The sequence below is a fragment of the Balaenoptera acutorostrata genome, chromosome 1 (genome assembly GCF_949987535.1).
Source record: "Balaenoptera acutorostrata chromosome 1, mBalAcu1.1, whole genome shotgun sequence".
Lineage (NCBI taxonomy): Eukaryota > Metazoa > Chordata > Mammalia > Artiodactyla > Balaenopteridae > Balaenoptera > Balaenoptera acutorostrata.
Window position 1 is genome coordinate 9,442,331 of NC_080064.1, and position 22,394 is coordinate 9,464,724.

The 22,394-nt window shown below is 53.7% G+C and overlaps 2 protein-coding genes across 4 annotated transcripts in view; both read left to right on the forward strand.

Annotated features, from left to right (window-relative positions):
* The window catches only part of PLOD1 (procollagen-lysine,2-oxoglutarate 5-dioxygenase 1), a 28,214-nt gene extending 12,698 nt beyond the window's left edge, over window positions 1-15,516 (forward strand). The window contains exons 7-19 of the mRNA XM_007169960.2: window positions 1,112-1,209; window positions 2,077-2,178; window positions 2,753-2,884; window positions 4,364-4,485; window positions 6,222-6,326; window positions 6,751-6,876; window positions 7,186-7,327; window positions 7,953-8,066; window positions 8,746-8,811; window positions 9,461-9,565; window positions 10,793-10,939; window positions 11,709-11,834; window positions 13,279-15,516. Coding sequence (XP_007170022.2) covers window positions 1,112-1,209; window positions 2,077-2,178; window positions 2,753-2,884; window positions 4,364-4,485; window positions 6,222-6,326; window positions 6,751-6,876; window positions 7,186-7,327; window positions 7,953-8,066; window positions 8,746-8,811; window positions 9,461-9,565; window positions 10,793-10,939; window positions 11,709-11,834; window positions 13,279-13,434 — 1,541 coding nt within the window. The 3' untranslated portion in view covers window positions 13,435-15,516. The remainder of the gene's footprint in view (window positions 1-1,111; window positions 1,210-2,076; window positions 2,179-2,752; window positions 2,885-4,363; window positions 4,486-6,221; window positions 6,327-6,750; window positions 6,877-7,185; window positions 7,328-7,952; window positions 8,067-8,745; window positions 8,812-9,460; window positions 9,566-10,792; window positions 10,940-11,708; window positions 11,835-13,278) is intronic.
* A 4,239-nt stretch (window positions 15,517-19,755) lies between these two features.
* Window positions 19,756-22,394, forward strand: part of MFN2 (mitofusin 2) — a 28,006-nt gene continuing 25,367 nt past the window's right edge. Inside the window, exons 1-3 of one of the 3 annotated variants that reach the window (XM_007169956.3) lie at window positions 19,757-20,003; window positions 21,078-21,109; window positions 21,226-21,361. The gene's annotated coding sequence lies outside the window, so the exon portion shown is untranslated. Of the gene's footprint in view, window positions 20,004-21,077; window positions 21,110-21,225; window positions 21,362-22,394 lie in introns of all 3 variants that reach the window. The other 2 variants (XM_007169955.3, XM_007169958.3) reach the window with 2 other exon arrangements.

The following is a 22,394-nucleotide window of genomic DNA, read 5'->3' on the forward strand; positions in this document are numbered from 1 at the left end:
GCTAGGAGGTCATTCCAGAGAGCCTGCCGGACACCAAGGCTCAGCCTGGGAGGAGCTGGGTGATGCACTCAGCGGGTACCTGATCCCTGCCCTGGTCTTTAGAGGTGAGCCTGCTTCACCTCCTTCCCCTGCCCTCCCACCTCCCAGGTGAAGACTTCCTGGGCTGAGGGAGGGGAGTTGATGGATGACTTCGGAAGCAGAGAGGGCACTTGGCCCTTGAAACCACAAATGCTCTTGGCCTGGTCCTGTCGGTGGCTGGTGATGACATTGCTTTGGCACTATCTTGCTGGGTGACCTCAGGCAAGACACACACACGTACCCCTCGGGCCTCAGTTTTCCCATGCTTAGAAAAGAGAATTTGGGCCAGATCATTGATTGGTGATTTAATGGGGTAAATGGACCCCTTTGAGAATCTGAGGAGAGCTCCAGCTCCCCTCCCACGGAGGTGCAGAAGCATTGCGCGCTTTGGCCTGTGGGTTCTGGGAGTTTGTGAACCTAGGTTAAGAAGCTGGGTCCAGGCCACCTCTTAGGTGGATCAGGAGCTTGCACAGAGGAGCTCCCATCACATGATCACCTGCCACAAAAGGCCTCCCAGCCCGGCATCTTCTCAGGCCTCTGGGAAAAGGCCCTTCTGCCTTTTATAACTGTCAGGCAAGGCAGCGTCCTACCCGCTGTCTTACGTGCAGACTGACCAGGTCAGAGCTTGGGTATTGGGACCCTACTGCAGGGGCTTTCTCCGCCGGGACAGGATCTGTCCCTGCCCGACCCAGGCCTCCCTGCTGGTTGAACTGCACCTGGAGCTAGGATGTTTCAGGTCTTTGCTTGCTCCCATCCTCTGCTTCCGGCTCTAATAAGTAATCACAACAAACAGTAGGGGTTGCCATGGATTCCATGCTTACCATGTGCCAGGCGTGGTGCTAAGTACTCGCAGGACACGGAATCCTCCCACTCTAACCCCCATTTTACAGATGAGGAAACTGAGGCTCAGAGAGGTGAAGTGACTAGCCCAGGGCCTCACTGGGGGAGACTTTGGATTCTAGCCCAGCCTGTCAGCCCTGGAGCTTGGCCTGTGGGCCTGATGCTGGACAGGTCTCTGCTTTCTGCCCCCCAGATGAGGTGGTGCTCAAGTTTGAAATGGGCCAAGTAAGAGCAAGGAACCTGGCTTACGACACCCTCCCAGTCCTGATTCATGGCAATGGGCCTACCAAGGTAGGGAGGGGCCCCAGCTCCCGGGGGAGAGTGGGATGGGGGTCCAGAATCCCAATTGTGCTCCCACTGTGACACCACCGCTTCTCCTTGGGGTCAGGGCCACCCACCTGGGACCCACTTATTGCCTCTGACCTCACATCTGGGTTCAGTGTGGTGCCTTCTCTCCTTACTGGGGTGGTTGGTGGTGCCCTGTCCATCTCTGCTGGACCACAAAGGAGGCTCCTGTCCCTATCCAGACCCAGACTGGGCTGCCCTGAGTCATCTGTACTCTGCCACTCCCGGGCAGGCTTGTTTCTACATTCAACAAACATCGATTGAATGTTTGTACCAGGGCATGAGGCCTCGCCAGCCCTGAACAGGACAGACTGTTCCCTGTGCTCCCAGAGCTACAGAAGGGGCGGGGGAGCAGGCCAGACCCAACTGGCCCCTGGGGAACGGGCCCCTAGATCACAGCACATTTCTTGGAGTGTGGTCCTTGACCACCCTCGTCAGAATCACGTGGACGGAGGGGAAGGAGAGGGTGTTAAAATGCAGATTTCCTGATGCCACCCAAGAGCTGCTCATTTGGAATGTCTGCAGGGGTGGGGCTCAGGAATCTGCATTTTACAAGCTCCCAGGAGATCCAAAGATGAAGAAGCACCAGAGTGCTGAGTCCTCCCTCCGCCCTCCCTCAGAGCGGCTTTGGTGATCTCCAGGGGGACGGACATGCTCTCCAAGTCCCACCCCAAATAAAGCCACATTCCTGGCCCCTTAGGGGAGGCTGGGGTGCAGGCCCACAAGGGGCCCAGGGAGATGTGACTTGTTGGTTGGGGGGGGCGGGGGTGGGGGCTGAGTCTGTTTCCTCTCAGACCCCCCGTCTGCCCACAGCTGCAGCTGAACTACCTGGGCAACTACATCCCACGCTTCTGGACCTTTGAGACGGGATGTGCTGTGTGTGATGAGGGCCTGCGCAGCCTCAAGGGCATCGGGGTGAGGCTGCTGGACCCCGGGGTTCCGTCCCTCGGGGAGGGGAGGATGGTGGATTCTGGAGACTCTGTTGTCTTTGGTGGGAGGTAAAGGGGTCACCTCCCTGTCTGGGGTTCCATCCTCCTCCTCCTCACCCACACACCTCCTCCTGGAAACCTTCTCAGACTACATGCTCCAGCTTCCCCTAGATGCCTGCGTTCCGGTTTCTTCTGCCTGGTCCTTCAGGTGCTCCTGCAGCCTTCTCCCCATCCCATGAAACTTACTCCTCATTTAAGGCCCACTTCAGACCCCATGCCAGCCAAGCTCTCCCGACGGCGTGCCGTCAACCCATCCTCGCTCCAAGTCTGGGCTCACGCTGCTCTCGTCCCCGGCAGGGACAGCCTCCTGCTGCTTCCCTGCCGGTCCCGGCCTCTGCCACCTGCACATCCTGCTTGGAGTGCCCCGGCCCAGGCCCCTTTCCTGCTAAGTCTGCAAGCGTCTGCCTGTGGCTTCAGATCCCTCAGGCCATCCTCGGGGCTCAGCGGTGGCGCAATAGCTGGACATCACCGGACTCTTGTGCCACCCTCTCCCCATGCAGGATGAAGCTCTGCCCATGGTCCTGGTTGGCGTGTTCATCGAACAGCCCACGCCGTTCCTGTCCCTGTTCTTCCAGCGGCTCCTGCGCCTCCACTACCCCCGGAAACGGCTGCGGCTTTTCATTCACAGCCATGTGAGTAGCAGGCACTTGGTGGGGTCGCCGTGTGGCTTGGGTCAAGGACTCAGCCTCACGAGACGCCCTGAGACCTCTGAGGAAGTGACTGAACCAGGGTTGTCTGGGCCAAACGGAAGTGGGCAGTGGGCTGTATCCCCAGTCGCTGGGTTGACTCTGGAGTCAGACTGGCCGGGTTTGAACCCCAACATCACTGCTTATATTAGCTGTGTGACCTTGGGCATGTTATTCAACCTCTCTGGGCTTCAGTTTTCTCATCTCTTAGGTCTATTAGATAGGGATAATGTTAGTGCAGGCCAGGAGAATTGCTGCAAGGGTTAAACAAGTTGCATAGTAGGTGCTCTCAGCTGATGTCATTGTCATTGTTTCTCTTCCTGCTCCAGGCAGTCTTTCCTGATTTGATCTGGTGATAGTCAAATTGGTTTTCATTCTTTGAGTACCTTCTGAGGAATCGGGGAGGGCCTGGAGGCCTGCTACTTTGTGGCTAGGAGGACTAGCTCCCTCCCTTGCCTGCCTCTCCTTCCCAGCCAGTTAAAGTCCCACCTCTCAGCTTTTGCTGAGAGAAGCCAGATACGCTCTCCAAATTCTACCTGCTGTTAAGGCTCCTTGTCTTCCCTAGAGTCTTCTCAGCTGCCCCGTCTAGGGTCACCCCTTTCCGAGACCTCTCGGCCCTGACTGTCTGCACCCCACCCCCAGGGACCTGTGGTCCCCCACTCAGCTCAGCTCTGCGTGGGTCACAGACATTCATTCAACTGTGCCACCTGGAAACAGGAGGAGGGTGTAGGCCCTGCCCTTGGGAGGCTCCCAGCTTCCCTGGAGACATCAAACCTCACACGCATGAACTGTGACTTTGTATAGAAAAAGAGAACTGTTCCAGGCAGTCTTTGAGGACCTACTTTGTGCTCTGACTTGTTGACTCCTTGCAGTGACCCCGTGAGGGAGGCATGATCGCCCTCCCATTTTACAAAGGAGGAAACTGAAGCTGAGACGGGTGAAGTGACTTGTCCAAGTTCATGCAGCTAATCAGAGCAGAGCTGGACTTCTCTCTGAACCCTGGGTTTGTTTTTAAACACCCTGCTCTTTCCGCTTCCCGGTGCAGGGGCTCCAGGTATAAACTGTTTTTCAAAGTGCACTTTGAAGATCGCCTGGAGCGTTTTAGAGCAAAGCAGACCCCTGGGCCACACCCTGGACCAGCAGAATCAGCGACTATGGCTGTGTGGCTTGTGGGGTGAGGGGCACTGTCCTGGTGACAGAGGCTCTTAAGAGGCCTGTGGGCCTGGCCTGGTCAGAGGAGGATGGTCAAAGGATGGCCAGGAAGGGCACTCCGGGCAGAAGGTCTGGCGTGGGCAGAGTTCTGGGGCTGGGAAAGCAGATGGCCAGGGATGTTCCAGGGATGACGGAGAGCAGCCTGCAGTAGCAGAAGGTGCTGTGGTCCCTGGGGTGAAGCCTCATCCTCACCCTCCATCCCCTCACCCCCAGGAGAAGCAACATAAGACTCAGGTGGAGCAGTTCCTGGCAGAGCATGGCAGCGAGTACCAGTCTGTGAAACTGCTGGGCCCCGAGGTGCGGGTGGCGAACGCGGACGCCAGGAACATGGGCGTGTGAGTTGGGGGTCGCGGCAGAGGGGCTGCAGTATCAGGAGCACCAGACGGGGAGACAGCTTCAGAAGGCTGTGTGGTCTCCAGCAAGTCCTGCGCCTCTCTGGGCCTCAGTGTTCCCATCTCTCAAATGGGGAAATAGTTGAGCCAACCTCGGTGCTCCTGGGAGGGGCTGAGCGCTGTCATTTGGATTCAGGAAGCAAATGAGAGAAAGGGGAAGGACTGGAGGGTCAGAGGAGATAAATGCTGACAATTAGAGAAACAATCTCTGATTTTTTTTTCCTTTATCATTAAAACAAACAAGTAATTTGTGTTGACTATAAAAGAATTAGAAAGTCCAGATCCGCGACTGGCAATTTTTTTTATAAAGGACTAGCTAGTAAATCTGTGTACATTGGCTTTGTGGGCTCGGCCGTGACCACTCAGCCCGGCTATTGGAGCACGAATGAGCGTGGCAGTGCTCCAGTAACATTTTATTTATCAACACTGAAATTTGAATTTCATAGGATTTTCATGTGACTTCTTTTGATTTTTGTTTTCCCCAACCATTGAAAAATGGAAAACTGTTCTTACAGACTTGTGAGATGGGGTGGGGAGGGATGGATTGGGAATTTGGGATTAGCAGATGCAAGCTATTATCTATAAGATGGATAAACAGCAAGGTCCTACTGTATAGCACAGGGAACTATATTCAATATCCTGCTATAAGCCATAATGGAAAAGAATATGAAAAATAATGTGTGTGTGTGTGTGTGTGTGTGTGTGTATATATATATATATATATATATGTATAACTGAATGACTTTGCTGTATAGCAGAAATTAACACAACATTGTAAATCAACTATACTTCAATAAAATAAATTTAAAAAAAACAGCAAACCGTTCTTAGCTCATGAGCTAACCAGGCAGTGGGCTAGATTTGGACTGTGGCCCGTAGTTTGCTGAGCCCGGCACCAGATAAACAAAAAGAACATAGATTTTTTTTTTTTTAATTTAACTATTGTTGACTTACAATATTGTGTTAATTTCAGGTGCACAGCTTCAGATTCTTTTCCATTATAGGTTATTATAAGATATAGAATATCGTTCTCTGTGCTGGACAGTAAATCCTTGTTGTTTATTTTATATGTAGTGGTTTGTATCTGTTAATCCCATACGCCTAATCTATCTCTCCCCCTCCCCTTTCCCCTTTGGTAACCATAAGTTTGTTTTCTATGTCTGTGAGTCTATTTCTGTTTTGTAAATAAGTTGGTTTGTATTATTTTTTTAGAATCCACGTGTAAGTGATATCTTATCACATTTGTCTTTCTCTGTCTGACTTTCTTTACTTAGTATGAGATTTTTAAGGTTTTGGGTACAAGTTGCCAAACTATCCTCCAGAAAGGCAGAACCGGTTTACCCATGGCCCCGGGCAGTGTAGGCACCTGTCTGTGGGCCTGCTCTCGCCAGTAGCAAGGTTTTCAGGGCACTAGACACCACTTGCCAGGCTCCGGGCCTTGTCTTGACAGCTCCGTAGCCCAGGGGTTGGGTCTCAGAGTTGGGAGGGACCTGGAGGTGGCTGGTCCCAGCCTGCAGCAGGGCCGGCCTGAGCTCCCTAAAGACCCTTGGCTGGTACCTGGTGATCGCAGATATGGGCAATGGTTGGGGACCGCAGCCTCGGGGTAGCTCTGGGATCCTGGGTGGGGAGGCTGGCGCCAGAACCCTGTCCCCGCTGACCCTGTGTCCCCCTCCCTGCAGGGACTTGTGCCGGCAGGACCGTGGCTGCACCTACTACTTCAGCGTGGATGCCGATGTGGCCCTGACCGAGCCCAAAACCCTGCAGCTGCTAATCGAGCAGAACAAGTGAGGCTTGGGTGGGCTGTGCCTGCTGGAAAAGCAGGCCCTCGGAGCCAGGGCTCACGATGCCCCTGGGCCTGGGCCTGGGGTGGGAGCCCCTCCCCTGCCTTTCTCCTCCTCCCCCGCCTTGGCCTCACCTATGACCGCGGGCTTTTCCCAGCCTGGCTACCTTAGTCTAGGATGTCCCCCAGCTCCCGGCTACAAGACCCCAGCCTCACCCCCCGACTCCCATCCCCGCACCCCCCACCCCAGCCTTTCCTGGCTGCCCTGTGGGAGGGAGCTGGCACTAGATGGGCCAGACCCGGCTCCAGGCCCTACCCTAGGGAGGTGCTTGCAGGGTGAAGGCACTCTCCCTCCCCTTCCCCATACCTGGGTCTGCCCCAACCTCCCCGTGGCAGAGGGACTCCCTCTGAGGTGCTTCCTTCCCCAGGAATGTCATCGCCCCGTTGATGACCCGCCACGGGAGGCTGTGGTCGAACTTCTGGGGGACACTGAGTGCAGATGGCTACTACGCCCGCTCCGAGGACTACGTGGACATTGTGCAGGGGCGGCGTGTGTGAGTACCTGCAGGGTGGGGGGCACCCTCATCTGTCTCCCTCTTAGCCTCACAGCACTGCCCTCCCCAGTATTCCTGTCCTGCTGCTCTCAAATTCCTGTTTAACTGAAGAAAGGAAGACTGCAGTCAGACACACAGAAGGACTTCCTGATAGTTATCCTGGGCCCATGTGCCCAGGGTAGGGGAATCAAATCACCACCATCGTGCCCTCCCAGCCTGTGACTTCCCCGTTCCTCCTCCCCCTGACCCCCAGACTATGACCCGTCGCCATCGCCTGTGGCCCCCTCCATCTTCCTTTCTTTCCCTTAGCGGCGTCTGGAACGTGCCCTACATCTCAAACATCTACCTGATCAAGGGCAGTGCCCTGCGGGCTGAGCTGCAGGAGATGGACCTATTCCACCACAGCAAGCTGGACCCGGACATGGCCTTCTGTGCCAATATCCGGCAGCAGGTTAGCCTGGGCTGGGCAGTCAGAAGAGGCCCTGTTGACGGGGAAGATGGACCACCTTGTCACCGTAGGCCCTGCAGCTTCTGAGATCCCAGCAGGGCTGCTTCAAGGCTGCCAGGCCCTGGTGGGGGCACTTGGGGCCCCGGGCATGAGGGCTGGTCCTCGGGATCTGCAGGATCATTTTTTTCACACCACCTGTTTTCACACCACCTCTTTTATTTACGTTTTCGACAGAGCCTAAAGAAAACTTTCTACCTAAAACTTTCCACCTTTACTCCAAGTAATGTGCCCAAGATGCCCTTACCCTATCCCCGTGCCCCACGCAATATTATTTTGTGGTTATTTTTGAAACTGTGATGGCAGGGTAATGTTTCCCCTGTGCCCACAACTAACTCCAGGATCAGAACACCATCCTTTTCTTTTGCACATTCATTCTTTCATTCCTGTTCAGTCTTCCAGGAAGTCTTCCTTGATTGCATCCCCAGTGTCAGGCCTCATCCAGGCACTGGGGAGATGGGGTGAACTCGAATTTGGTGGGCAGAGGAGGCTGCAGTCGTGCCCCCCACCCCGCCCCTGGGGACGCGCAGGGGAGGGGGAGGGTGTCTTCCATCCGGCCCGTTCTCCCCAGGATGTGTTCCTGTTCCTGACCAACCGGCACGCCTTCGGCCACCTGCTGTCCCTGGACAGCTACCAAACCACCCACCTCCATAACGACCTCTGGGAGGTGTTCAGCAACCCCGAGGTGAGGCCCTTCGTAGGTGGGCAGGGGTGGGAGCGGAGGGGACCCCAGTGATCCTGTGGCCTGAGGAGCCTCCCTCTCACAGCCCGACCTTGGCTGGGACCCCAAGCCACCCCCACCCCCGCCGCCTCCCTCTGCCCCAGGGGGCTTGTTGGGCAGGATTTCAGTGGGGAGAGGAGAATATCTCCAGAGGCAGCGCCGTCTGGTGGAGGAGGGACCAGGAGTCAGAGGCCGAGGTTTGTGCTCCATCAGCTGTGACTTAGTTGAGCCTCTCCACCTTTGGGGCCTCAGTTATCTTAGCTCTAAAATGGGCGTACTATCCCAGCCTGCCTCACCTCTGAGGGTGTTGTGATGATCAGAGGAGGAGAAAGTTGTGACAGCATCCCTAGACGTTGCAAGCTTGTGGCTGATGTGGGCACATGTACATACCTGCAGGCAGACCTGTACACACATGCACACACGTGTACACGCACACGCAGACACCCCCTCCTGCAGGCACACTTGTGCGCCCATCAGCTCACATGACCCAGTGGCATAGGCACATACCGGCTCCCCCCGCCGCGCCCCGCAGGGGGCTTGCGGGGCAGAACTCCATCTTGGAGCAGCTCATGCAGTGGAACAAGGGGTGAGCCCCAGCTGGCCCAGGCAGGCCCGAGAACCCCACCTCTCCCACTCCCCACAGGACTGGAAGGAGAAGTACATCCACGAGAACTACACCAAGGCCCTGGCGGGGAAGATGGTGGAGATGGTAAGGACTGGAGGCCCTTTGGGAACAAAGCTGCTGGATTCACATCCGGCACCTGCTGCAGGGGGAGGGACAGACAGCAGAGGAACAAAGCCAGCCGACCCGGGCGGGGAGAAGGCACCTTTCTATGCTGTGGCACTGCTTGGGGTGAGGGAGTGGACAGTGGGATGGGCCCCCTCCTCTTGCTGGCACTTTCCAGCTGGAGTCTGCAGGGGCCTGGGGGTGCCTGACGCTTCCTCCCTGACCTGAACAAGAAAGGAGAAAATATCCCCAAATGTGGTCTCAACTGTGGACCATGGGCCTAGGATGAGAAACAAATGCTTCTCTGCTTCTCCCGGAGCCTGCGGGCCTCTGCTCCCTGGGGACACTGGGGACACGCATGTCCCTTTCCTGGACCTGGCCCTGGCTGCTCTTGGCTGAGAAGAGCCAGCTCTGAGCTCTGCTTCCTTCTCCCTTCAGCAGCTCCCTGAGCCCCTGCTCCCTGGGGACACTCGTGGGGACATGGAGGGCTCACAAACTGGAGTGTGTGGGACCGGGCATAGACCACATGAGGGGCCTTGCCTGTGGTGGGTTGTGCAGAGGGCCACGGGGGTAGGGGGAGAATGCGGTGAGGCCACTCTGGACCCTGTGACCGAGTCCCCGCCCTCCTCAGCCTTGCCCAGACGTCTACTGGTTCCCCATCTTCACGGAGACGGCCTGTGATGAGCTGGTGGAGGAGATGGAGCACTACGGCCGGTGGTCTCTGGGAGATAACAGGGTAACAAGATAACAAGGGGTCCCAGATGCCTGGACTGCCACTGGCGGAGGCTGCCCCTCCCCCATGCCTGCCCGCTGGGCTCTTTTCCTGGCAAGCCAGCCAACCTCTCTGGGACTCTTGGAGATGGGGGCGCTGGCAGGGGTGCCTGCGGGCACTTAGGAGTAGAGGGATTGAGAAATGGGATGGGGCGTTGGTCCTCAAGCTGCCATTGCCGCTAGGTGACTTTGAGCTGCCTTGAGCTTAAATTGCAAGTTTTCCAGTTCCTGGTTTCTGATTAGAATGATTTAGCTTCCTTCCCCAGATCAGGCATGGATGGAGATGGGGGAGGAATGAGCAAGTGTGGGACGCAGAAGAATTAGGAAGCGACAGCAGTGCCAAGTTCACCAGACAGCAGAAGCAAGGGGCGTGGTGGATGTGACAGGCTGTGCATTCCCTGAAGGAGGAATTCATACGTCTTGGAAAGTTCAGGAACCATATTTAAAAGCACATGAGCCCCTGGGCCTACGTGCCTCAGAGACCAGCTAACCTTTGGGCTGGCAGCTTGACTAAGCAGTGGTTCTGGTTACTGCCTAATCTACATGCTTGGTGGCAGAGCTCATCTGCAGAACCCAGTAACTCGCGTAGCGCATGTGTGGGGTCTGGTGAACTCTCGTGCTGCACGCACCGGGCCAGCCCTGGGCTGCTAGGGCCCCAGCTAACCTGTGGCCTTCTGCATTGGTTTCCTGTGCTGTGTAACAAATCACCACAAAGTGTATCAGCTTAAAACAACACCCATTTATTATCTCCCAGTTTCTGTGGGTCGGGAGTCCGGCTCAGGGCCTCACAAGGCTGCAGTCATGGTATCAGCCGGGATTGGGGTCTCATCTGAGGCTTGGGGTCCTTTTCCAAGCTCATGTGGCAGAACTCATTTCTTTGCAGCTATAGAATTTCAGGCAGCTTGCTCCTTCCAGGCCAGCAGGACACAGAGTCTCCCTCTTCAAGATCTTCCTTGAAGGGCCCACCCAGGATGAGTTCCTTTTTTGATTAACCCTAAGTCAATAGACTGGTTACATTAATTACATCTGCTAAACCCCTTCACTTTTGTCCTGTAACCTAACCTTATCCCGTCAGGTTCACAGGTCAAACGGAGGGGATTAGACAGAGCCTGTACACCAGGGGGCTGGAATTCCGGGGTGGGGGGGCCCATCTTAGAGTTCGGCTTACCACACTCTCCTTGGTCACTTCCAGGACAACCGCATCCAGGGTGGCTACGAAAACGTGCCGACCATAGACATCCACATGAACCAGATCAGCTTTGAGCGGGAGTGGCACAAGTTCCTGGTGGAGTACATCGCCCCCATGACGGAGAAACTCTACCCGGGCTACTACACCAGGGTGGGCGTGCCTGGCGTGCAGCCAGGATGAGGGCTTGGGGTGGAGTGGCTGGGGCTTGTGGGGGGCAGGGTGTTCCTGGCCTGGGGGAGAAGTGACGGAATATTTGGTCTCCAGGACTGAAGTCTCCTCCCATCAGGTGTGAGGCGGGGCCCCGGGAGGCGTCTAGGGTAATGGAAGGCCACTGGGCCTCTAGCCTCTGACTCACCCCTTTGCATCTTTCTCTGTGTACTTAAATCCTGCCTCAGTGACTCCTATGCTAGCCCACCAAACAAGCCCCCAGTTAGCTGGCCAGCGTGCCCATTCCTTTAGCTCCTGCCTCGTGTGTCTTTTGACTGTCTCTTTGGCTTCTGCACTCCTTCTCTCAGTCACCTCCTCTTTAAATGGTTTTCTCCAAATACCTGCTTTGAGTGTGCCTGGGCCTTACCCTCAAGGAATCACCAGCCAGAACGGGTCGTGAGGATTAAGTTCATTTCCTCCCTTCTTTTTCTCCCCTCCTCTCCTCTCCATTCTCTCTTTCTCCCTCTCTTCCCTCCTTTCCTCCATGTCCTCCCCTTCTTTCCCTTTCCTTCTTTTCCTTCCCTTCCTCCCCACATTTTAACTGAGAACCTTTTCTGTGCCACGCACTGGAGAACACAGCATAAACAGACCTGCCCTCCCAGCCAACGTTCCAGCAACTGGATGAGGGGCCCCTTCTGTGCACCCCTGCCTTTCCTGGCCTTCGGGGGCCTCTCTCTAACTCCAGTTCTCTTGTCCCGCTTCCTCGACGCAGGCCCAGTTCGACCTGGCCTTTGTTGTCCGCTACAAGCCTGATGAGCAACCCTCGCTGATGCCACACCATGACGCCTCCACCTTCACCATTAACATTGCCCTGAACCGGGTTGGGGTGGATTACGAGGTGAGTGGCGGCCACCTCGGGCCGGGGGCAGGCCGGGGGGAGGGCTGGCTGGGGAGCACTCACAAGGTGGTCGGGCAGAGGGGCCCAGGGTATGCCGGTGCCAGAGAACCCGAGAGAAAGGGTTCCAGGTCCATGGGGACGGCTTCTTGGACGGGGTGGGTTCAGAGCACAATTTGGTGGGAGGGAGAAGGCTTTAGACATAATAGAGCAGCGGCACAGGAGGACTGGGACCAGACTGCCTGGACCTGGGTCCTGCCTCTCCCCTCACCAGCTCTCTGTAACATATAACCAGGCACGTTTCTTAGCATCTCAGTTTCCTCACGTCTTAGATGGGAAAACCTAGAGAGGCCCCCGTAGAATCGTGAGAATTAAATGAGTTCATCCAGGTAATTGCTTACATGGACCCATAATGAGTACTCAAGGAATGATAGCTATTAGTAATCAAAAGCTTAGGGTTTTCATCATTCTTGAAAGTAAGATGCAGCTTTGGGAATGACAGGACAGAGTTAGTGCAGGTGCGGGGCACAAGCTGGAGGCCAGAGGGGAGGGCTGGGGAAACCAGGAAGACATGAGGCTTTGGAAGGAGCAGTTGAGGGCCTCAGGGCCCCAGGGAAGGCCTCTAGGTGTGATCACCTAGGGAGCCAGCCATTCATTCATTCGTTTACTCCTTAAGCTACTATTTTCTAAGAGCTTTTTGGGACTCAGTCCTGAGCAGGCACTGTGAAGGACACCCATAAAAACACCTATCATTGTTTTGAGAGTTTACAATGTATCAAGGTTCTCATAGGGCGTGATGTTGCCCCCCTCCCTGGGGGGGACATTGGTAATACCTGAAGTTGTCACAACTATGGGGGTGCTACTGGCATCTAGTGGGTAGAGGCCAGGAATGCCCAGGACACCCCCCGTAAGAAAGAATTATCTGGTCCATGGTGGTGATAGCTGTACAGCAGTGTGAATGTACTTAATACCACTGTACACTTAAAAATGATTATGATGGGAAAGTTTATGTTATGTGTATTTATCCCAATTAAAAAAAAAAGGGGGGGGGAATTATCTGGCCCAAAATGTCCGTAGTGCTGAGGTTGAGAAACTGAGCCCTAAGCTCTTACTTGTATCATCTCATTTAATTCTTACCACCCTGTGCAGTTTAACGCCCATTTTCCAGAAGGGGAAACTGAGGTTCAGGTTGGTCACAGAGTTAGTTGGCAGTGCCCAGTGCTGCCTACCTGCAAGGCCAGTGCTCTTGAACCCTTGCTCTTTGCTGAGTGTCTTCCTTAGGCAGCTCATGGCCGTCGCTCTGCAAGGCATCCCCAGGCAGGCTGTGCTGAGAGCCCCTTGGCTGTGATGGCTCAGATGGGAGAATGGGGGTAGTAGGGGAAGGGCCCAGCGTCCCATTGGGGAACTGGTGCTTCCTGTTGGGGAACTGACACCTCCTGTCTCCCAGGGCGGGGGCTGTCGGTTCCTGCGCTACAACTGCTCCGTCCGAGCCCCACGGAAGGGCTGGACTCTCATGCACCCCGGGCGACTCACGCACTACCACGAGGGGCTCCCCACCACCAAAGGCACCCGCTACATCGCAGTCTCCTTCGTCGATCCCTAATTGGCCCGGCCCGGCCACCACAGACCTTTTCCTCTTTGTCAACAACCACTGCCCAGCAGCCTCTGGGACCTCAGGGTCCCAGGGAACCAGATCCAGCCTCCAGGCTCTTGACCTCTCATTGCTCTTGGAGCCGCCATCAGAGAGACTGGGCCACAGGCTAGAGGCAGAGCACACCTCCTTGGCTGGGACTTTCCTGGTGCTCCGGACACAGCCCCGGGGGAAACTGTTCACTTTCACTGCTTTGTAGCAACTCGTCCTTTCCCATTCCTCTTCCTGAAAAACCTCTTCCGGCAACACTTGAGCAGAAGAGGGGCTGACCCAGCTGCCCAGAGAGACTCTCGGGGTGAGAAGCCATGCCCCAGAGCTTCTCCCCGGCAGAGCTGCAGCCCCGGGGAATTCTGCTCCAAGCTTCAGGGTTGACACCGAGACCTGGATCGGACTCAAGTCCCCACCCTGACCGTGGGACTGCTAAAGCCCCATCCTCCCTGGCTCCTATCATGAGAGCAAAACTCTGTCCCTTGGAGACGGTGACTCAGAAAACCTCCTGGGAGACAGGAAATGCACGGATGCCACAGCTCCATCCTCTACTTGACCCTTGCTGGGGGCGCAGAGCAGGGAGTGCTGTGTCCACACACTGCACTGTGTCACCCTGTCTTGAATGCCTCCAGAGAGAGGGACAGACAGTCAGAAACAGGAGAGTTTCTACTAAAGGTCATTCAAACCACTGAGTGGGAGATGCTGGGGCGGGCGGGTGTATACATGTCAGGGCGGGTGTCTGCAGGGAGAAGCTTTAACAGCTCACGATTGGCAAGGAAGGCCGGCCGTGGGTGACTTGGCAGATTGGGTCAGGCAGATTGGGTGACTTGTGTTTCCCACACCCAGTCACATGTGATCTCCATGTCATTTGTATATTCCATAAACCCTCCGTATAAGCCAGGCACTGCTACCTGGGGCATACTGTGTCATCTCTTAAGATCTGAATCTGGTGTCACCCTCCCCCGAAGCCTTCACTGACCACCCTTCTTGCAAACATGAATGTCAGGGAACAGTGAACTTCTGCCCCACCATACCCTGGTGTAGCACCAGATCTGTAGCACCAATAACACTTCAGGGCATTTATTAATAACAAGCAGTAACCTCTATCCGTCCCTGCTCTGGGCTGGGCATCGTGCATGTCAGGCCGGCTCAGCACGCAGTCCTCTGGGGTAGGGGCTAGCATCACCTTTTTATAGATGAGGAAATGTAGGCTCGGAGAGGCCAAGTGATTGGCCTAAAGTCACACAAGTGGTAAGGACAGGGATTTGAATATGATTTCAGCAGAAATCTGGTCCCTGCCTGCCCCCCGCCCCCCGCACCGCCAGGCATCCTGTAATCAGTGGTGAGGACAAAAAACCAAATGCAATTCACTGTGGACCCGGTGTGATAAATGCCACAATGGTTTTAAGAACTGCTGTGGGGAGCAGGAAGGACCAGCAGCGTGTGTAACAGTGCTTCTCACCTGAGGTGATTTTGCCCCCAAGGGCATTTGGCAATGTCTGAAGGGATTTGGGGTTGTCACACCCTGGGAAGGGGGGTGGAATGCTGCTGGCACTAGTGAGTAGGGGCCGGGGACGCTCCTAAACATCCTGCAAGGCATCCCTGCCCCCCAACAAAGAATTACCCAGCCCCAAATATCAGTAGTGCTGAGGCTGAGAAGCCTGCTAGCAGATGCCATTTTAGCTGGGCCTTGGAGGGGAAGGAGGTATCCAATAGGCAGAGACACTCTTTAGGTCAAGGGCTAGAGCTGGGAAGGCACAGGTGGGGTCTGAGAAGCAGGTTGGCTCGTGTGGGTGGGGTGGAGGGGGTCAGATTGCAAAACCCATTTTCCCCGGCTAAGGAGAGTTGGACTTTATTTAATTGGAGTCATTCAGGGGTTTTGCATATATATACTAAAGGTAAGTTTAAAAAAAATTTTTTTTTAATTGAAGAATAATTGATTTACAATGTTTCAGGTATACAGCAAAGTGATTCAGTTATGTGTATATTCTTTTCCATTATAGGTTACTACAAGATATTGAATATAGTTCCCTGTGCTATACATTAGGTCTTTGTTGCTTATCTATTTTATTTACAGTAGTTGTGTATGTGTCAATCCCAAATCCCTAATTTATCCCTTCCCTCTAAAGATAAGTTTTTGTGTTTAAAAAACCCATGGTGGATTCAAACAGTGCAAATCTTAATCTCTTTCCCATCTCTCACCCCCGGCTTCCCAGTTCTCAGAAGTGACCATGCCTTATCTGTTTCTTGGGTGTCCTTTCTGAGAGGGTCTGTGCTATACGTGTGTGTGTGTGTGTGTGTGTGTGTGTGTGTGTGTGTCTTAGGGTTGTTTTTCATTGTTAACCTTTTTCTGATTACAAATGCAATTCATGTCCACCATGGAAAAGTTCATCAACATAGAAATAGGTAATGTGGAAAAGATGTCCTGCGAATGCACCCCACCCCTGCCCTGCAGCCCCACAATCACACCACCAGCCAAGCTAGGGGAGCCTTGTCACTGGAGGCCTCACAGCTTGAGGCAGTGCTTCAGAGAGAAAGCAGGGTGCTGGGTGGACGGTCATACTAGAGGCTGGGGATGGATTCCAAGGCTCCTGCAGCAGCCCAGGCAAGTGACCAGCGCCTAGGCCAGAGCTCGCAGGAGGGAATGGACAGGACAGATGTTTAAGGGGGAGAACCTCCAGGCCTCCTCCTGACTTGGGCAAGATTCTGCCGAGGAAGGGAAATGGAATTCACTTCGTGCCCTTGGAGTATTGACAGTCCCCTTAGGGAGGCCAGGGAGCTTGGAGGAGGAAAACAGCTGCTCTACAAGGTGGCAAGTACAGACCCCCGTGTGTGCCACATCTAGAGGCCTGGCCACACCCTGAGGCAGGGTCTGAGTGTGGCCTCACAGTCTGGGGTCTGACTCTTAGGATGGGAGGCTTCTAGCTCACTTAGCACAGAAAGGGTGGGACAGCTACCTCTGACCAACCTCACTGGGAACTGATAAGCTGGTTGGTCCAGAGGCTAACGATTTGCCTCTTGAGGTGTCCGTAGGCAAGATTCTACCATGGTTATAAAGCAGTGCAGTCCAGTAGGAATAAAGTTGGCCTTCCTTATCCAAATACGTATTTGCATGTGGAGGGGCTGTTCTACGCCATTTTATGTAAGGGACCTGAGCACTGGAGGATTTTGGTGTCCAGGGAGGGTCCTGGAACAATGCCCTGCGGATACCGAGGTACAACTGTATAATGTGAACAACAAATCCAAGTGTAGAGGAAAAACTCTTATTGTTTTTCCTTATACTCCACACAATACTCCACTTAATGACACTTCTGGTCACCAAATGTGTCTGGGTTTTTCCCACACCAAGCAGTCCTCCAATTCTGAGTGAAAACAGAAAGGCTGTCTTGGGGATAGCATCAGATCCCATAGGTTAAGGGCTCAGTCCCACAAGACCGTCCCCACTTCAAATGCCAATTGCAAGTCCAGGTTGTCACCTGTGCTTCTGATGAACCGTTTATAAATTGGAGAGTCCCATGAGCCCCTCCTGAAGTTTGATTAATTTACTAAGTGGCTCACAGAACTCAGGAAAACAGTTTACTTACTAGATTACCAGTTTATTATAAAGGGATACCACTTAGGAACAGCTAGATGGAAGAGATGCATAGGACAAGGCATGTGGGAAGGAGTGAGGAGTTTCCATGCTTTTTCTTTTCTTTTTTTATAAACTTATTTATTTATTTATTTTTGGCTGCATTGGGTCTTTGTTGCTGTGCACGGCTTTCTCTAGTTGCGGCGAGCAGGGGCTACTCTTCGTTGCGGTGCTCAGGCTTCTCACTGCAGTGGCTTCTCCTGTTGCAGAGCACGGGCCCTAGGCACGCGGGCTTCAGTAGTTGTGGCACATGGGCTCAGTAGTTGTGGCTCGTGGGCTCTAGAGCACAGGCTCAGTAGTTGTGGCGCACGGGCTTAGCTGCTCCACGGCATGTGGGATCTTCCCGGACCAGGGCTCAAACCCATGTCGCTTGCATTGGCAGGCAGATTCTTAACCACTGCGCCACCAGGGAAGCCCTCCATGCTCTTTCTGGGCACGCCACCCTCCCAGCACCTCCACTTGTTTACCAGCCTGGAAGCTCTCTGGACCATAGTTCAGGGCTTTTTATGAGGACTTCATTACATAGGTGTTAAAACAGGCAGGTAGGGCTTCCCTGGTGGTGCAGTGGTTAAGAATCTGCCTGCCAATGCAGGGGACATGGGCTTGAGCCCTGGTCCGGGAAGATCCCACATGCCACGGAGCAACTGAGCCCGTGAGCCACAACTACTGAGCCTGTGCTCTAGAGCCCACGAGCCACAACTCCTGAGCCCACATGCCACAACTACTGAAGCCCATGCACCTAGACCCCGTGCTCCACAACGAGAAGCCACCGCAATGAGAAGCCCATGCACCGCAACGAAGAGTAGATCCTGGTCGCTGCAACTAGCGAAAGCCCACACGCAGCAACGAAGACCCAACGCAGCCAAAAATAAAATTAATCAATTAATTAATTATTTTTTTAAAAATACACCAAAAAAACAGGCAGGTAGCTAGATGTGAGCAGAGAAAGGGGAGCACAGGCCAGATGGCAGGAAACCATGCATCTTGGGGTCCACAGGCAGACAGAGAAAAGCAGGAACCTCCAGACTGACAGGAAACCACATATCCTGGGGTGGCAGACAAAGAAAGGTGGGAATCTCCGGTGTCCAGATGTAACCTTTTGCTCATTATGTTCTCATTACAATAAAAATTAGCCTTGCAGATAAGAAATACCCATCATACACTGGCACCATGACACTTCCAATCAAGGGTAAATAAGGACAAAAATCCCTCCTCCCAAAAAAAAAAAAAAAATCCCTCCTCCCCTCGGGAAGGTGGAGCTGGAATGAAAATCAGGGAACACGACCCCCAAGCCTTCCTTCTGCAATGAATATTCCGCCCCTTCATTTGTACACCCCACATGACCGGCTTGCCAAGAAAACTTGGGGCAGCTACTCACCTGTCTGCCCGCTCTCCCTTTGAGAGCGTACTTTTGCTTAAATAAATACTCAATTTACTTTCTTGACCTCCCTGTCTCATCTCTGAATTCTTTCTGCCATGGGACAAGAACATTTCTTTCATTGAGAATATAGGCATTGTTGATTAAATCATTGGCCATTAGTGATCAAGTCAATCTCCAACTCCTCTCTCAGGAGGTTGAGAGGGGTGGTGAGGCTGAAAGTTGCAACCCTCTAATCATGTGGTTGGGTTCCCCTGGCAACCAGCCCCCATCTTTAGGAGTTTCCCAAAAGTTGTCTCATTAACATAAACTCAGGTGTGGTTGACAGTTGTGAATAACAAAAAGACACTCATTTCACCTTTATTTGAATAGCTCTGAAGCTGTTTCAGAAACTGCGGACAAAACTAAATATTATGACAAAAGATGCCCCCATGGCTCTTATATAGGTAATTACCAGGGCTTTAGGAGCTCTGTGCCAGGCACAGTGGACAAAGACCAAATATATAGTTCTTATTATAAACCACAATATCACAGCGAGCCATTTATGTAATTTTAGATTTTTTAGTAGCCACATTTTAAACAGTAAAATGGACAGGTGAACTTCATTTTAGTAATATATTTTATTTAACACAATTTATCCAAAATACTATTATTTTACAATACAAAAATATCAATGAGATTGTTTACATTCCTTTTCTTACCAAGTCTTACACATCTCTGTTTGCACTGGCCACATTTCAGGAGCTCGTAGCACACATGGCTGGGGGGTACCATACCTGAGAGCGCAGGCTTGGAGCCTTCCCTGCTGTTGTTGAGGCCATCAGGAGCCTGTTTACTGCCGTGTCCCAGTGCCTGGCACATAATGAGGCCTAGTAAGCTGCCATATGTGAGCTGGGGTAATCTCCCCTCTGAGCCAACTGGGACCGCTGTGAAGGTCAAAACGACGTATGTTAGGTAGCCTACTCAGGGACTGTTGCTGTTCTTACTTCCTCAAAGTCAATTGAAGGGCGGCAGGCCCAGGCTTGCTTCCTGTCTTCCTCTTGAGAGCTCTTGTTTAAAATTACCAAACGCAAGCTTGGATTCCAGAGCAGACAGGGTCCTTGGGGTCAGGCTCTGGGGCAACAAACGAAAGAGCGGGAACCGCTAATCTACGCCCTTGGTTTCTTTTCCCCTTGACAGCTCGTGGCCCCGCCCACCCCAGCCCTTACAGGCGCCTGGCGGAACTACAGCCCCCATGATGCAGCGGGAGACCCGAAATTTACGCCATCGGCCTGGGACGCCTGGGCGGTGAATAAGATCGCTGAGGCGCCTCTCCAGGCGCTGAGACAGCTGATCCCTGACACATAAGGGTTAGTAGGGTGGAACCTGCTGAGCTCGGAGTCCACCGACTCACTGGGACCAGAACGGCGAACCTGCGGCGGCTGGTGACGCGCGCGTCCTGCCTCCTCCTCCCGCCTGTCCCCGGGGGGAGCGTGTTGGTGACGTCGGGGTTATGATGGCCGCCGGGAGGCCGGGAAGGTGAAGGTGAGAGGGCGAGCGCGTCGGGTGGTGGGGCCCGGCCCGGCCCGGGGCAGCACGGCGAGTCCTGAGTACCCCGGCGTGGGCCTGTGGGACGCCGGTTTCCCGGGGGCTCAGGATCCGGGCCGGCAGGCGTCCCCACGCTCCGGCCTCGCCGCCGGGCCCTCAGCGGCCCTGACAGGAGGGGGCGGGACGCGGGACTCGGGAGTGGGGTCCCCTGAGGCTTCTTGTCACCCCCGCTTTCTCACCCTTCACCACCACATCCCACCCCTGTCCTTTCCCCATTTCTCATCCAGTTCTCTGTATTTGCCAGCACTTATTCAGCGCATGATAGGTGCCTACGTTCATCACCGTAGGCGCCCTGCTCTGACTTCCCCAAATTTGGGCATTTCTTGCTCTCGCACAGTTGTCTCTTGTTTGGTTTCTCAGTGGACGGTAAGCCCCCTTGAGGGCAGGGACTGTTTTTTATCCATCTCTAACTCTAGCGCCTAGCACACACACACAGAGGGCAGACAGAAAATGTTGAATAATTAGCTGCTTGGATGCTTGAAGCCAAAACTGCCCATTCCCGTCTGTTGTAAGCCTTGATTGCCCTGTTTCTTTAATTTCTCTATTTACTCTCTTTCTCTCCTCCCAGAAAGGGCTCTGACTGTCACCCTTCCCATCCCCAAGGGTCGGGTAAGGCAGCTTCCCGTAATTGAAAATACGTGAGCTTTACCGTCAACGGGAGGTGATATCTCAATTCCCAGCTTGGCCACTTAACTAGCAGTCCATTAATCTCTTAAGTATTCCAAGCCTCTCTTTGCACCATGGAATTGAGAATTAAGTAAGATATTTTACAGCATCTGGCAGATAGAGGCTTTCAGTAAGTTCCACTTCTCTCTCTCAACTCCACCTTCCCATCTCTAATCCTCCGTGCCACAGTCCTCAAGCCCAGTCCTTGACCTGGTTCTGCCCCCTCCTCTCACCCCTCTGGATGTGCCTTTACCAGGGTCCCTGCTTCTCACCAGCACATGTCTGAACACGTGTTTGTGCACACCCGGGCTTGGCCTCACACCTGTGTGTTGTGTTTTTCCCCAGGGCACTTCCTCACATGCCACTCCAATACCTCAGTGAGTAAGCTTCCCTCGGGGATGAGTTTGTTTGGCTTTTAAACCTGATCAGACTTCTTTGGCATCTTTTTTTTTCTGCCCTGTTGACATGTCCCTTTTCCTTTCCAATAAGTCAGAATTGGTGGAGTCAACACAATCAGTAGCCAACCTCAACCTGAGACAGGACAGAGGAGAACTCAGATTCTTTTCGTCTTTTTGACTCCAGCCATGTCCATGATGGCCACCCTGTGAAGGTCTCTCACCATCCATAAAGTAAGTGGGGTGGCTGTGACATCTGGCTCCCTGGATCCGGGTGGAGTGGAAAGGGCTGTACTCTGCTGGCCATCCAGCAGCAGGTCTCTCGGATGGGGTCATCTCTGCGCAGAGCTGGAGCGTTCCAGCCTGTGTTGGAAAGGACTGTAGTTCCTTTCACCTTCCATGGAGGATTTCACTGGTTGCCGAGAGAGCCCGTTTAGAGATTGACTGTTCAGAAAGTGGCTGGGATCTCTGGGCTCCCTGAAGAATGAGTCTCTACCTCCCTCGTTTGTTCTCTGCTGTGCTGGCTCCTCCCTCCCCTTCTCTGCCCGGCAGAAGTTGGTTCGTTGGCTCCTTATCACAGCTCTTCTGAGAGTCTACTCTGCCCCTTTACCCTGCATACTCTTTTTTTTTTTTTTTTTAACAGTTGCCATTTTTTAAACCTGTGATTTTACTTTTAAATTTATTTATTTATTTATTTATTTATGGCTGTGCTGGGTCTTTGTTTCTGTGCGAGGGCTTTCTCTAGCTGCAGCAAGCGGGGCCACTCTTCATCGCGGTGCGCGGGCCTCTCACCATCGCGGCCTCTCTTGTTGCGGAGCACAGGCTCCAGACGCGCAGGCTCAGTAGTTGTGGCTCACGGGCCCAGCTGCTCCGCAGCATGTGGGATCTTCCCAGACCAGGGCTCGAACCCGTGTCCCCTGCATTGGCAGGCAGATTCTCAACCACTGCGCCACCAGGGAAGCCCACCCTGCATACTCTTTTGTTTCAGTTTCTCAGCTTTTCCTCCGTTCCAGTTGTGCCAGCAGACAATCCGTGGATCCATTTTATTTTCCCTGCTAGGAGTTGCTGTGCATGAAACTGGGTGAAGAGGTGGTGTGGATTCAGGGACTGTGCCTGGGATCCAGACACACCTTGTGGTGACTTTTGCTGTTGCTGTCCCTATACCCAAGGCACTTAATCCTCCTTAACTAATAGCCTAGGTTGAGGCAGAGCTTTTCAGTACCTGGGAGTGCTAATAGCTGTTTAATTTTTTTTTTTTTTTTTGGCT